Source organism: Oryzias latipes, chromosome 21 (assembly GCF_002234675.1).
Source record: "Oryzias latipes chromosome 21, ASM223467v1".
NCBI lineage: Eukaryota > Metazoa > Chordata > Actinopteri > Beloniformes > Adrianichthyidae > Oryzias > Oryzias latipes.
The window spans coordinates 21,379,130-21,394,493 of record NC_019879.2 but is presented as its reverse complement, the minus strand read 5'-3'; the positions used below and the strand labels follow the sequence as shown (position 1 = coordinate 21,394,493).

The following is a 15,364-nucleotide window of genomic DNA, read 5'->3' as shown; positions in this document are numbered from 1 at the left end:
TTTCTTTTTAAATTATTATCATTTTTTTGCAATTGGCTATTTGATAATTGTTACTTGTTTCTTTTCTTTGAGCTATAATGAAGGGTGAATATCTTTTCTGTTAAATCAATAAGTTCAATTCAATTTTTTTATAAATGTTGAATTAAACTTTTTTTTATTTTTAATTAAATCATAGTTACTTTCCTATAACTCTATGGTGAGAGGTCAAAGTTTGTATTGAATTACCCAAACACTTGTCGTCTCTAAACTGACCTTCTGTTTACGAGGTTTAAGGAACAGAGATTTTTTTTCATTAATCACTATAACCCATAATATGTTCTTCTTGTTTGTGCAGATTATCACACACCAACACATCTTTTATGATGAGCAGTGGAAACATCAAGCATCTGGTGGCTCCCAGTTATGCAACACCATGAATTGACTTTTTAAGTATGATGTCTACAGTGCTGAGTCCATGGCGCAACTGTTCCAACAAACATTTCCATGACTTGTCAGATAGCATTTAGCACTAACTCTGGCACATAATCATTACCCTCTCCAGAACACATCAACCAAACAGTAAATTAGGTTGATATTGAGCCCTCTGTACAGTGCAGCGAGCACAAATGCCTCCTTGTTCTAAGTGTGATGACAGTTTGTAATGGGAGTAACTGTGAAAATCAAACAAAAACTGTTTTACATATCACAATTACCCACTTTTTTTTCTATTTTTATATATATTTTTTACTGTTAAAAAACAAAGAAACAGTTTGTATTTGTACTCTTAAAGGGCAATAAATACTGCATGCATTTGTTGCACTTCCAAAGAAGGCATCTGAAAACCTATTAGAGGAGGACGTTGGAGTACGCACTCCCCAGAGTATATTGCTATAGTGTTTTAATGGCCATATCCATTGCGGTTTGCACTGACCGATATTGATTCAAGCATCATGCAAATTATGCAGGACAGCTCACTTCTTAATGAGCTCTTTTACTATTTTCCACGTGTGTTGCATACAAAAGTTACTCTAAATTTGAATGATTTGCTTTCCATCTTTCCTTTGCTGAGATACAACAGGTATTGCTCTATTCTGCTTTCTTGAACTAAATTGAAAATGATAATTTTTCTATTGTTTTGATTTCTATTTCACCAGAAGGTTTTTTTTCCAACATTAACTCTAGGAAAATGCAGGTTTGAGAGGTGAACTTGTAATTTTCTGAGCTAGTGAGCACTTCGATGAGTCTTTTTCTCTATTAGCAAAATGGGAAGGTATAGGGAGAAACTCACCACTGCCAAATGTAATGGGATTTTCTGGCCATTTACTTGCAGTAAATAAAATTATAGAGCTGTTAAGGGAAGCACTCTCAGGTTTCCTTTGTGAAATGTATTTTTTTTTTTTCCGTACACCCTAGACTTACCAGTGGCTAGTTTTAAACCGAGTACATGTCCATTCACATAAATATGTCTACATACTACTGTCAAGCATAGAAGACTCCATGGGTGGGGACGGCAGACCAACATCCGACCTTCCACCCTAATTCAGTGTAATGTAGGAGCTTGCTGACGTGTTGCTGGGCAACCAGGGAGGAGAATCTGCAGAATCATTCTTGATTTACTGACTATTTGAAAAGCCAATGAGGCAACACTTTCTACTTGTTGCCTTTACTGAGGCTTCCTGCTGGTTCTTCTGTGTCATACCTTATGTTGGATCGTGCACATGGATGCATTAATTAAAAAAAAGATACATAGCAATATTTCTCACAATTAAATTATTGCTGATTCCTGTGATAGTTTTCCAGAGTTTAAAGTGCATGCTGGTAAACACTTAGACAGAGAGAGCTCAAGTACTGCGCTGCCTGCTCTGTCAAGAAACCACGTGATACACAAAGTACTGTGAGTGGGTGTGACACAGAGTGATAATCACATCATTGCTCTTTGACAAAATGGCAGGAATAATGAGCACTTTGCCATCAGCTTATTTTTCACCGTCTCGTAGTTTCTGCAACCACAGAAGGCAAGAGCAATACTGGACAACAATGAATATCAGGGCTGTTGTTAATAATTGATAAAATGTTCCATCCACTTCAGATGCTAATAGCTTCCAGCATAAGCCGCACAACATACCCAGAAACCAGATTCAATTCTGGCCCATTACACAGTTATGCACAACAATATTTTGCACACTAAAATGAAAACCTCATTAACCTGGACTCTTTCTAAATTTCCTGTCTTGGCAAAACACAACTTAAAGATCTTTAGAAACTATTTGCATGCTATGAAACTCCACGATTCAGGCACTACTAAGTGCTCTCTCTACAAAACTACAGGCAATTGGGCTGATTTATTGTAAACTGCTTGTGTACAGTTTGAAAATATGGGCACTGATAGTTGCAGGTTTTCTGAGGTACTGAATATTTACTATTCAGTGTATTTTCCTAAGTTTAGCAAATTTTTAAAGTTCAAAAAAATTAAAAGAGAAGAAAAAAAATCCTCCTTATAGTTAAAATATTAAAAATTCCAAATTTTAAATATAAAATGTTAACAAGTGACAAGCTTCTATAAAAGTGTGCAAGAAAAAAGGGGAAGGTGTTGATAAAGAATTAGTTTTTAAGGGCACAACAACACCCACATAATCTAAATAAATACATACGTCTCTGAGGTATTTCCTGCCAGTTTGTCAACAATACCTCGTAACCTGTAGAAAGCATGAAAAAAAAGAGACAACTCAATTCCTGTTTATGCAGTCTTACTTATTCAACTATTGATTTCAATAGCAACTAAAAGTAAAGTCCTATTGTTCATTTTAAAGCCTTTAAAATACTTTGGCGGCTCCTTACCTATAAATTGGTTAAAAATAAATAAACACAAGATATCCTCCTCGTTTGCATGCTTTTGTTAACCCCTAATTAGGCACCCATTTACACTTTTATTGTGGAAGGTAAAACCTCCACACTGTGATGGTTAGCAAGAGTAAAAAACATTTTGTACTTAAATTGCTTAGTTAGAAGTCTGTGATTAAGTTTTGCTGAGGTTATTGCTGTTTGTTTTGTTTCTTTGTGTTGTTCTGTTTAGTCTTGTGTTTCTTTCTATTTCTAATTTATTGAAGTTCATTAGTGATATACCTGGGGTTTGTTGGCTTCATCAATTCAGTTAACGTCTTTTTCTTTTTGGAAGAAAATAACAGACATATGTATTTATGACAATAAAATACAAAATCAGTTTGAAATTGTCTGTGTATATTCCAGATGTCACCTCATTTTCACCGAGGGCCACATTAGCATAGTGGTTGACCTCAAAGGGCCAGATATAACTTATACATGTAACTAAATGTAATGAAAAATAACTGGAACTACTCCTTAATGTTAAATACTGATATATTTATAACTTACTTATAAATTATAACTTTTTAAAGTGACAAGTACAGTTGCATAGAAAACATACGTTTGCCTGTTACTCTAGCATAAATCCTTTTACATTTAATTCTTTCAGGTTACAATATATGGACTGTGTTTGAGTCCTAATATATAGTTGCCCAATCCCATATTTCAAGTGTGATTCCCCCGAAATATGAATACACACCAATTTTTATTTAAAGATATTAAAAACTTTTATGCTCCCGCGGGCCACGTAAAATGTGGCGAGCCACATTTGGCCCGCGGGCCTTGAATTTGACACGTGTTCTTTTATTAATTTCTTTTATCGTTTATTTAGTTCTTTTTTATTTATTTTTTATTATAATTATTTTTTTCTCTTTTCTAATTTGTTCTGTCCAACAACTGAGCAAACAGATTAGAACTGAAGGCCTTTTGTGTTTGACAGGTTTTACTATCACAAAAAGACGTTATATAACTTCGAAAAACCAGAGTGTAAATTTTTATAAACCCCTTTTTGTTATTTTATTATTTTTTATTTATTTGTTACATTTAGTGTGTGTGGGGAGGGAGAAGGGAAGAATGTGAGGGGGGGGGGGCGTGGAAGAGAATAAAAGGAAGAGAGGTGGAGAATGTGGGGGACACAGGCGCTGATTTGAATAAGTTATTAATTTAAGCTGTGTAACAATTATACCAGATCTGCTGCAAAGACAAATATTACATCAAAGGTGATATTCTGACACAAAGATGAGCGGAAGGTATCTGTCCATCTGTCCATCAATACACTCAGATCCTACCCAGCCCGAGCAGCCAGATCAGGGGAGGGGGGGAGACCCCCAGGCCGGGAGCGTCCCAGTCGACGGGACCCAAGCAGCTCGGGAGCGGGGGAGCAGGCGACCACCCACCCACCGAGCCAGGCGCCCCCCGAGTGGGGGGAGCAGGCGACCGCCCACCCACCCAGCCAGGCGCCCCCCGGCGCCGAGAGGCATAGGCGAATCTGGCGTCTGGGCCCCCAGGCCACAGGACAGGCTTGCTTGGTCGTACCAGTTGGCAGCCATGGGGGCCACCGGGCGCCAGCCACCGGGCGCCGGCCACCGGGCGCCGGCCACCGGGCGCCAGACACCGAGACACGGGCCAAGGACGAAGCCAGGGCCGTGAGAACCCATGAGCCGCCCACCACCCAGCCGCAAGCCAGCCCCGGCACCCGACCCAAGCAACCCAAAGGTCACCGCTCAACCACAGCTCCACCCTCTCCACTACTCTGCCCTCTACAACCCTCCTCACCCGCCATATTATCTGACCCCTCCTCCCCCCCCCCCAATGCCCCCCCCAGTCTGCAATGGGGAGGGAGAGACCCAGAGGATCCCGGTGAGCCAGCCCCAAGGTCTGCCCCGACCATGCACTCTCATACAAATGCTCACAATCTTCTGGATGCCCCCCACCCCCCGTCGCCACGCAGTAACCCATTCCGGCTGATCGACCCCCCAGCGCCGCACTGAGAGAAATCATAGTTCTGTTTGTCTTTTAGAGGACATGGATTTTTAAAACCGTGTTACTGATTTGTGTAAAAATCAGCATGAAGGATCATTTTACAGGTTTTATTTTAATCATAGGAAGGAAGAGTCAAGATTGGTTAACTGTCATTCCACACACAGTATTTGCAAAGAAATACACGGGTGAGACGAGATGTTGTTTCTCAATAGCATGACAGTGCAAAAAACAGCAATTATAAAAGACTAGCAATAAGACAACAATCCTAGAATAAAAATAAGATGAATAAAAAATTAAGTGAAATAAATAGAGATAAAAATTAAATCTAAAATTAAATAGAGTAGAATAGAGACCAGAATTCAGTGAGAAAGTGACTATATGCGTTTAACAGCAGTCTTGTTTGGGGGGGTTGCTAGAGTCTGTGTCCATGTATTGTGTCTTCGGGTTGTGTGGTGGGTTGGGGGTTAATCCTTGGATCTTATTGCAGAGTGGAGTTTGTGAGAGAATGAATGCATGAGGAGGACAGTCCGTTCAGCAGCCTCACAGCTTATAGGAAGAAGCTTTTTAGCATCCTGCTGGATCTGCAGCTGATGCTCCTTAACCTCCTCCCAGATGGCATGAGGGAGAACAGTCCAAAAGAGGGGTGCTGGGGATCCCTGATGATGGAGGTTGCTCTACGTAAGCAGTGCTGCTCGTATAACTCCTCCAGGATCGGGAGAGGTGCACCAACAATCCTCCTTGCAGTCCTGACAATCCTGCTGAGACGTTGTTTGTCCTGAACCTTGCAGCTGCCAAACCAGGATGTGAAGCTCTGTGTCGGGATGTTCTCAAGGGCGTCCTTGTAGAAGGTGATGAGGTGAGATTGTAAGGACATTGTAGTCCATTGTGAGAAAACTACTGCACTGACACAACTCAAGGCAGCTGTCCTGTCCTGGTTCTGTTTTAATTATTTTGAATATAATCTTTTTTTTTTACCGTATCATCTGCGTTTGAATCTGGGAACCCAGTTTGTGGCATTTTATAGTTTAAATGCTGAAAGTGCACTGTTAAAAAAGTTCAAGTAATCAAATAACCAAGAAGGCATAACCTTCAGAACCTTAGGAAAATTTTTGACAATGGTGTGGTTGATATTTATGGAAATCAATAGTCCATTTACCTCAATATTTGCTAGATTTTACAGTCTGCAGTGGAATGACACATTGTTCTCTCTTCAGGTGTTTTTCTCAGAAACCTCATTCATTACTGGGTAACCTTTTTCAACACAGTCAATACTGAACAAATCTACTAAAAAGGACTCTGGAGATTGAGCAGTTACTTTAATCAATAAGGTAAGCCTGTTTTAGTAATATTTAAATACCTGGACTGACAAGCTCATTTCAGAAGTCACTAGATTTCACTAAGTTATTTTAAATTTGTCACATTTTTTCTTGAACTGTCCGCACATGGTACAACGGTTTCAGACATCGGCAATGACTAAAACTATTTCAAAAAGGCTTTTTTTCTACAAAATAATACACGAAACAGAAAACTTTTTTTCCCCAATGAAATATAAATGCAAAAATGTCAATGCAATGCAAAAGTTATGAGTTTAAGAAATCCACATAACATAGCTATTTCATAGACAGAATATTTTTTGTAAATCTCTAGATATTCAAAGTACCATTAACATGAGGGTCAGATTCACTAAAGGATATTAAGGAAAATAGTCAAAACCCTTTGACACATTTTGAAACTTTCCATTCAAATTTTTTCAGACTTGTCCCAGGTCACTGAAATACTAGGAAAACAATCTCGTCGTTTTGCCACCTCATAGACTCCAATCATTAGTCGTTGGTCTAATCCAGCCAGATGTGTGTCCCAAGTGAGAAAAAGTATTTTTTATCCTGGCGGCTGCAGAAAATGATAGAAGCATTTCTGATTTGTCTCAACATTCACTTTACATTCCTTTAATTGTAGACTGATGAAAAACTAGTTTGAGATAAAGGTAGCAGACCCTGTTTTCCTTCATTTTCTTAAAGATCCACTTCAATAATAATCATGTTTTTTGTGTTTTTAACATTTTCTTTTAGCCTTTTTCCCATGATGGAGGACATATAGTACAGACCAAAAGTTTGGACACACCTTCTCATTCAAATGAATGGGAAGGTGTGTCCAAACTTTTGGTCTGTACTGTATTTAAAGAAAATTAAGCTTAAAATTGCATTTCTGAGATTTTTTTTTATTCAAATCATGATGAATAAGGTACAGACAAAACTGCTGTTGAAAAAAGCTTTTAGCTGTGATGTTGAAGCTTCAATCAGTGGGCCATAAGCTCTCTGCTCCACTCCATTCTGATGCATCTGCAGACAAATAGATACATTAACATTTTAATTTTCCTTTCACTGACCTGGTATCTGGCTCAAAACTGTACGGCTGTATAGCTCCAATATTGCCCACCATTTTTGTTGTAACAGTAATTTTATGTTGGGGTTGTGAGGGGCTGTAAGCTAGTGGAAGGGCGTGTAAACAGATGGATGATGGGAAATGGAGGTGCCAACATACTCTGTGCCAACAGTTACACCAACAACTGAGAGACAAATTTCTAACTCCTGCAGCTCTGCAGAAACTACGTCTTGGTAAAGGACATAGGGTTTTTGATTTTGACTAAGAACGGCATAAACACAATTAAAAGACCACAAATAAATCGTTTACAATAGATCAAAAGATGATTGGAGTAAACAGTTTGCCCGTTAACCTGTAAAGTTCAAACCTTAAAAATTAAAATAAATTACTTTCAAAGACATGTGACTTGAATGCAATCTTTATTTTTAGCAGCTTACCTTTCTTTTTTAGTGAAATGAGTTATGGAAACATCTTGCATGCAGTTCATTTACACAACACAATTATAATGCATATAAACAATATGATATTGGATGTCTTTGTCATAAAACATTCTTTCTTTCACTGTGGGTAAGGTGCAGCATAAGTGCATGACATGCAAATTGTAATTATACCAATGGATTTTTGCCTGTGTAGCAGAAGATCACAGGTATCTGACAGTTTCAACTGTCTGCTGTAAGAAGCAATAATGTAAGATGTATACAATAGCTGGAAATAGCAAAGGACATGAAATGTATTATGCAATTTCCTTGAAATTTTTCAGAATATCCTGAGCACTTATTTGTCCATTTTTTATATGTTGTTTTGCCATCATACAGACTGAGATTTGAACTGGAAAATAAATAAATAAATACATAAAATAAAAACACATATATATTTGAGTATCTAATCCCAGAAGGAATTTGGTAAACGAGGATTGTTTTTTGGATAAAAAAATTGACAACCCCCCCCCCCCCCCCCCCATTACAACAGTTTAAGGTTGACATCAGAGATAAACAACTTTATTCATCAAACAACATTTTTCCCCCCACAGAGCATCAAAAAAGAAATAAAAAATAACTCATTTAGAGTAGCTTGGTTTTGTGGAAAAGTCAAATCCAGTCATACCAAACAACCACAAATGGCAAAAATGAAAAGAAATTCTCTCATAAATTGCAAGAGTTCTTTGAGGATATATTATCCAAAAGTTTTGTTGCCTTTAAATTTCCTCAATTAAGTCATCTTTGATATTTGTTCGTACAGTTTTATGAAAAGACAGTTATGATGATCTGTGTGATGATTTGTGTATCTGGCCTTATGTATGCAGAGTTGAATGTTGTTTTGTTGAAGTTCGTGTTTTTCCTGTACAAAACCCAATCATACACACACCCACAAAAAAAATCCAATCATCTGAAAACTATTTTGTGATGCATTTGGAGAGAAAAATAAAGCAATAATGGAAATATTTTTCATGCATAACCATGAATAGATATTCATGCATTAATAATGAATCATGGCTTTTGTTTGTGTTAGCACTATCAGAAGCAGCCTTAGGGCTGTATGCCCATAAGTATTATACCTGAGAAAACTACCCTATAAATAAAAGAGTTAACGAACAATGGAGGCCCAAAAAAACAGCATGAAAACCTTTTTTGCAGGAAAAATGAGTGCTTGCTATTCAAAAGTCATTGATATAACATTCCTTCAAGTCACTGGATAGCAGAAGTAGCTGCAATAAAGTTGAAGCACAAAGGTGTGCCTTGGATAAGCCTATAAATAATGGCAATTTTGTAAACAGCACAACCTGTGGATACTCCTGAAATGCTTCATAAGGGTCTGATTATAGCAAATATGAGCTATCCCCCTCCCCTTCTGTAAAGTAAGGACAGTCTGTGGAAATTGTGGATATACACATTCGGGAAGGTACCGGTAGTCACTTTCAAAAAACTGTAAACATTTTGTCATTACTGTTGCACATTCTCTCTTCTTTTATGTATCTTGGTCTCTTCTGTCGTTGCTTGTTTTCTCCTTTTCACTTTGGTCTGTTTCAAGTTCACTTTTTTCATTTATGATTAAATTATCACAGGAAGATGTGGAGGACACCAAAGCTGTCTGTTCAGTTTTTTCAGCACTGGAAGTTTCTTTGTTGTTCTCTTTGACAAATTCCTTTCTGTCGGTGAGCGTTTGTTCTTTCTCAGTTTCAACATCTGATTCTTCTGAGAACTTTATGTTCTTGGTATATCTTCTAAATGCTCTTTGAATGACAGTAGCTGACCGAAGTTCTTCTTTACGGCGGAGGGTGGTTGTGATGGGTTCATATGACACTTTGGAAGGATTTGAGGCCATAAAGCGCTCCTCCATCTGCTCCCTTAAAATGTCCATCTCCCCACCTTCTCCTAGAACACGTTTTGTGAAGGCAAACAGGATATCCAGACAGTGAATACGGTCACCACTCACAATTGGAAGGTCCATAAAGATCAAATCTATCCTGTTGGGCTTGGGTACTTGTAATGGTGGGTTGAGAGCATCTGCAAAGTCTGAAAGACTGTAGTAATGAATAAATTGTGTTGCACCAGGGTCAAACCTTTCCCAGACTTCATAAAACATCTCAAAGTCATCCTCACTCAGTGGGTCAGTACTCTCCTCAGTAGCCACGTTAAAGTTTTCCAGAATAACTGCAATATACATGTTGACCACAATAAGAAAGCTGATGATAATGTAGCTAACAAAAAAAGCAATTCCAACAGGAGGATTTCCACAATCGCCTTTAGTGTTACTTCCAGGATGCTCTTTGTTTCGGTCACAATCATCTATATTACTGTTTAGAATGGGATCAAGAAGGGTATCCCACCCTCCCGATGTGGTTATCTGAAACAAACATATCATGCTGTTGCCAAAGGTCTCAAAGTTGAAAAGGTCATCGATTCCTTTGTCCTTCTTGACATAAGCAAAGCTTGACATGCCAAATATGGCATAGATAAACATCACCAAGAAGAGCAAGAGGCCAATGTTGAATAAGGCAGGAAGTGACATCATCAAGGCAAACAAGAGTGTGCGTATTCCTTTGGCACTTTTGATAAGGCGGAGGACACGGCCAATCCGAGCAAGTCGAATTACTCTAAATAGAGTTGGTGAGACAAAGTAGTCCTCAATTATCTTTGCAAGAAACACACCTATGGAAAGAAATGAATAGGGTGTTACGCAATAAAAAAATATCACAAATTTACAAGGTATTCAAGCCAATACATACCAGCGATTGACAAAATCACTACAACCAAGTCAAATATATTCCAGCCGTTCATGAAAAAGTAATGGCGGAGTCCAATCATCTTCAACAAACATTCCCCAGAAAAAATGACAATAAACACATAATTGATGACACGGAGGATGTAAGTCTGCTTTTCACTTTGGTCTGCCGTTTCCACCATCATGGTTACCATATTAAGCCATATTAGAACCATGATGACAATATCAAAAGCCTGTTTGCTGATTATGTCAAAAATGAATCCTTGAATCTTGTTCTGAAACAAAACAATAAAGAATGAAATACCTTTCTGAAATGAAGCAAATGAGAGCGGATGGTAAAATATGGTACTTACCGATGGCCTTGGAATAGGTTTTTGTGGCTTCTTTGACCCCAATTTTTTCATAGCATTATAATATTTCTTCTGGTCTTCAGTCATAAAAAGGTCTGTACCTCCAAAGTAAACAAGAGATTGCAAGCATATTAAATCACATCACCTATATATCTAATAAAAGAAATTCAGAAGTATTATGTAATACTTATCTTTTTCTTTTGCTGATTGAAATTGTCTATTATTACTCCAATGAAAAGATTAAGGGTGAAAAAGGATCCAAATATGATAAAAACAACAAAGTATAAGTACATCTTGATGTTTCTTTCAAAAACTGGTTGCTCATCTGGCTATTTCACAATTACAAGACACAAAAGGAAAACAAATTAGATATGCTTATATATTTAATTTAAATCAACAAATCAAGACAATACCAAAGGTAATTTACAATAGCACCAACACAGAAATTCTTAAGATTTGTAACAGAGCCCATTTGCTGTTTTTTTGTCCAAAAAAAGCTTAATAAACTCTTTTAGATCCAAAAGTAAAGATAAGATTTATGATCCTATCATATGCTCACAGTCAGATGGCTTCCAGTTAGTTACCTGGATCCTATTTACTCCCAGCAATAATAATGCAATGATCAAATATCTATGAATATATGACAAAACAACACACAAGGTAGACAAGGTAGTGTTTGAATAAACATAAAACAGTTCTTTACCTCTCCTGAGTCCACAGCAGCATACATAATGTCCATCCAGCCTTTGAATGTAGCCTGTGAATGTAGCCATATTGAACACACACACACACACACACACACACACACACACACACACACACACACACACACACACACACACACACACACACACACACACACACACACACACACACATCTATATGTTATTGCTGACATTGTGTAATTATCTTGAAGATAAAAAATATCCAGTAACTTACCACTTGCAGAAGTGCAAGGTATCCCATGCCAACATTGTCATAGTTTATTTTAAGGTTTTTCCAAATTAGATCTGTCTCATTTGTGCAAAATGTTTTATTTGGAATGTTCTCTGGATCACACTCTACACCATCAGTCTTGTTGATGCACTTGTAAAACTTTCCTGCAAATAGGTTGACTCCCATGATGCTGAAAATCAGCCAGAAGATGAGGCATACAAGAAGCACATTGAAGATGGAAGGAATTGCTCCTAGCAGGGCATTGACAACCACCTGTACACGAAAGCAGCAAGAGAACATAGGTGTGCTAATGATAATATACCCATGTAAAGGAAAAAAAACAATCACACATGTGAACAATTTCTAATATTATACATTTAAAAGAGTTACATAAAGCAGTGACTGAAAAAACTGTAGAGAGAATGAGGAGAGAATTTATTAAATTGTTATTACTAAGACTTGATTTATTTTACATTCTCCACATACCAAGGCTCTAGAAGTGGCTCTGGCCCACCAAACACTACCCACCCTGAGCCTGCATCTTTAAACGAGTTATTATCTATTTATTTTCAAAATAAGACAGACCAGGATCATTAAAATGTATCAAATATGATGCTGTTGTTTACATTGTGTAGTTAACATGGCAGTGTGGGCTAACATTAAATTAGCAGTGGATGAAGAATATGTATTCTGCAGGATTAGTAGGCAGACACGAGTGCGACTGGCAACATACAGTAAACAACAGCAGATCTCCAACAGGGAATGCCATACCATATCTGCATTACATGGCTGTTACACTGACTTGGGGGTGCGTGGGGGATTGATAAGAAGAACTTTTAAGATCAGCTGTGTTGAACTATGTGCAGTTCTGCTATTCTTTCCTGTTATGCACACCAGGATCTTTCTAAACTACATTCTGCCCGCGGGTCATGCTGGCCTATAACAGGGCAAGGGAAGATCTCAAGAAGGACCTCCAGCCATAGGGGTAAAGAATGAATGTGGATTCTGCCTAAATGTTAAATTTTCTTAAATTTGCTTACAACAATTATTTTTACTCAGAAGGTGACCCATTCAGTTGATCTTACCCTCATGCCTTCAAATCGTGACAGTGCTCTCAGGGGCCTTAGCGCTCGAAGAGTTCTCAGAGACTTGATTGCACCAAGATCGGTAAGTTCTAGTGCATTGGCCACCAGACTGACTAATGAGACCTGTATTAATAAAACAAACAAACAAAAAAAACAACAACAACAAAGCTATCAATTAGCCGCAAGACTTAACATTCACAAGTCAATACAGTCGATTGTTAATCAATGTTGTTTAAGCTACTTCCTGTAAAAACTGCAGATTACTTGTTACTGTTATTAAATAGTACTGCCTCAGAAAAGTAATACATTACATATCTTTTAAATAACTTTTAAGTTACCTTAATTTGTAAATATATACAGATCATTTTACATTTAGATAAGGTCACATTGTGTCACATTTCATGTAAGGGTTAATGTCCATCTAAGTGTCTATTATCAGAAATGAACGCGCGCCGCGGAAGCCCGAACCATCCGACCCAATGCAGAGGATGGGTGCTTCCGTGAATTGCAAAGAAATGCTGGCAAAAAGATTCAGCCCAACCACAACACCAACATGGAAGAGGTCCCACTCACTTTTGACATTCCCATTAACCATACTGTGGAAAAAAGCACCACGGGACAGGAGCAATCTGCTTTTTCTGGACAGAAGCTACAACTTGCGGTCATTTTTAAGAGGAAAGTTCTGCCTAAAGAATACGTAGTTTTTTTTAAGGTTAATCAAAAGGTTTGTCCCTTTTGATTGGGGATGAAAACGAAATGAGGGAGTGGCTGAGAGACGTGTATATAAAGAGACTGGAGATTTTTTTTCCATGCATTACTGTCTCTGTTGATCTTTGACTCCATGCATGCCCATCTCACCGCTATAACTATGAAAAACCAAGTAAAGAAAATTAATTAGGTGATTTCCATTTTTCAGGGAGGAATAACACAAAAATTCCAACCACTGGATTCTGGTTTAAACAAGGCATTGAAAGTGAAGTTGCGTGTTGCATGGGACAGGCGGTGAACACCTAAGACTAGAAGGCAAGTTACACCACCAATTGTAAATGGATTGTAGATGCTTGGGCTAAGGTATGTACTTGGACTGCTGTCTGATGTTTTGCGAAAGCTGACATCTTTAACTTATCACCTGCAAGAGTGACTCTGACAAAGATGGGAGGGAATCCGGTACGTTTGATGGCGATATTGCCCAGCTGCTCAATTCAGACACAGATGATGAGGACTTTGATAGATTTGTGGGCAAAGATTAATCAAAATGTAATGTGAGTGTTTTTTATATATTGTAGAATAAAGTTCCACTTGACTCACTGTTTTGGTAACATAACCTTTTTTTATGTATGTTATGTATGTTTTATCAAGTGCGTTATAATACAGTATGCCTTATGTATGGGTTAGGTACAGAAATAAACCCCATAATTGAAACTATTCCCTCCTAATCCGGTGGGCCTTATGGTGCAGAAAAATACAATAGTAAATATGCTAATATTTTCCAACTGCGAATATGATGGCTTAAAATTATTGACTGTATAAGAAAGCTGGAACATGTGAATGTTACGTCAACCATAAAAAATGCCTCACTTCAAGCTCCAACAAAATGAAGTCAATTTAGTCGCCATTTTTTGCGACATAGATGTCATCATGTTGGAGCCGGATTACCTCAGTAAGCATGTTTTAATGGAACCACCCTCACCAATCAGGAGTGAGCTTGTTGGATGTCCACACCCCTTTGCAAAATTTCTGAGACCACCTATTTTTATTGAGGCATGGTCAGTTTATAACTTGAATAAGTTGTAATAAAGAAAAAATATACCGGTAATAAGAGAAAAAAAGGATTAGTGAGAACATAGTTTTTCTGACAATTACAATAACTGAATTATAACTGTTTGTTTCTCAATTGGAGTCTTTGAGATTTTGACTTCTCTGAGCCAGCCAGTTTTTTCCATTTGGAAAGAGAGAGGGAAGAGGTCACTATGTCCAGTTCTCTCATACGGTCAACGCTTAAAATTCTAAGTGCAAGTGTGTTTCAGTTTAATATCCAGTACTCCAACCTACATCCACAATGAGGAAATCCAACCAACACCAAGCATTTGTGAAATACTTGGCAAATCCATATGCCAGCCATTTCAAAAGCATTTCCAAAATGAAAATGTAAGTGAACATTTTGTCTGCAAACTCCAGAATAATTTTAATTGTCTTCCTCTGCTCACTGTAGACATCTTCAAAAGCCTGAAAGAAATTGAAAACAGCTGTGTTTAAATACAACTTGAAAAAACAGTTTTGATGCACTTATATTGATAGAAGTGGTTATTCAAAAGTCCTTATGGAATTCTTTGCCAAGAATACAAACTATACTTACAAGTGCTCCACTGCTGAGAAGGATCATGAAGATGATGAAGCTTTCAAACCAACTGTGCTCTACAATCCTAAAACAGGTTTGCCTTAGTTTCCACCATGCTTTCCAGAAGCCCACATCCACATTTACTTGGCAACACTTAATGTTCTGCAGGCAAACTAAAAAAGATAATTCATATGATGTGTTGGATATGT

At 37.8% G+C, this 15,364-nt stretch overlaps 1 protein-coding gene across 2 annotated transcripts in view; it reads right to left on the bottom strand.

Moving 5' to 3' along the window:
- Positions 1 to 7,626: 7,626 nt before the first annotated feature.
- Positions 7,627 to 15,364, bottom strand: part of LOC101155239 (sodium channel protein type 2 subunit alpha) — a 35,971-nt gene continuing 28,233 nt past the window's right edge. For both annotated transcript variants that reach the window (XM_011489902.3, XM_023950804.1), the window contains 9 exons: positions 15,174 to 15,328; positions 14,870 to 15,043; positions 12,818 to 12,940; positions 11,736 to 12,005; positions 11,500 to 11,553; positions 10,988 to 11,125; positions 10,800 to 10,904; positions 10,451 to 10,721; positions 7,627 to 10,373 (listed from right to left, as the gene is read on the bottom strand). In XM_011489902.3, the coding sequence (XP_011488204.2) occupies positions 9,190 to 10,373; positions 10,451 to 10,721; positions 10,800 to 10,904; positions 10,988 to 11,125; positions 11,500 to 11,553; positions 11,736 to 12,005; positions 12,818 to 12,940; positions 14,870 to 15,043; positions 15,174 to 15,328 (2,474 nt within the window). In that variant the 3' untranslated portion in view covers positions 7,627 to 9,189. The remainder of the gene's footprint in view (positions 10,374 to 10,450; positions 10,722 to 10,799; positions 10,905 to 10,987; positions 11,126 to 11,499; positions 11,554 to 11,735; positions 12,006 to 12,817; positions 12,941 to 14,869; positions 15,044 to 15,173; positions 15,329 to 15,364) is intronic.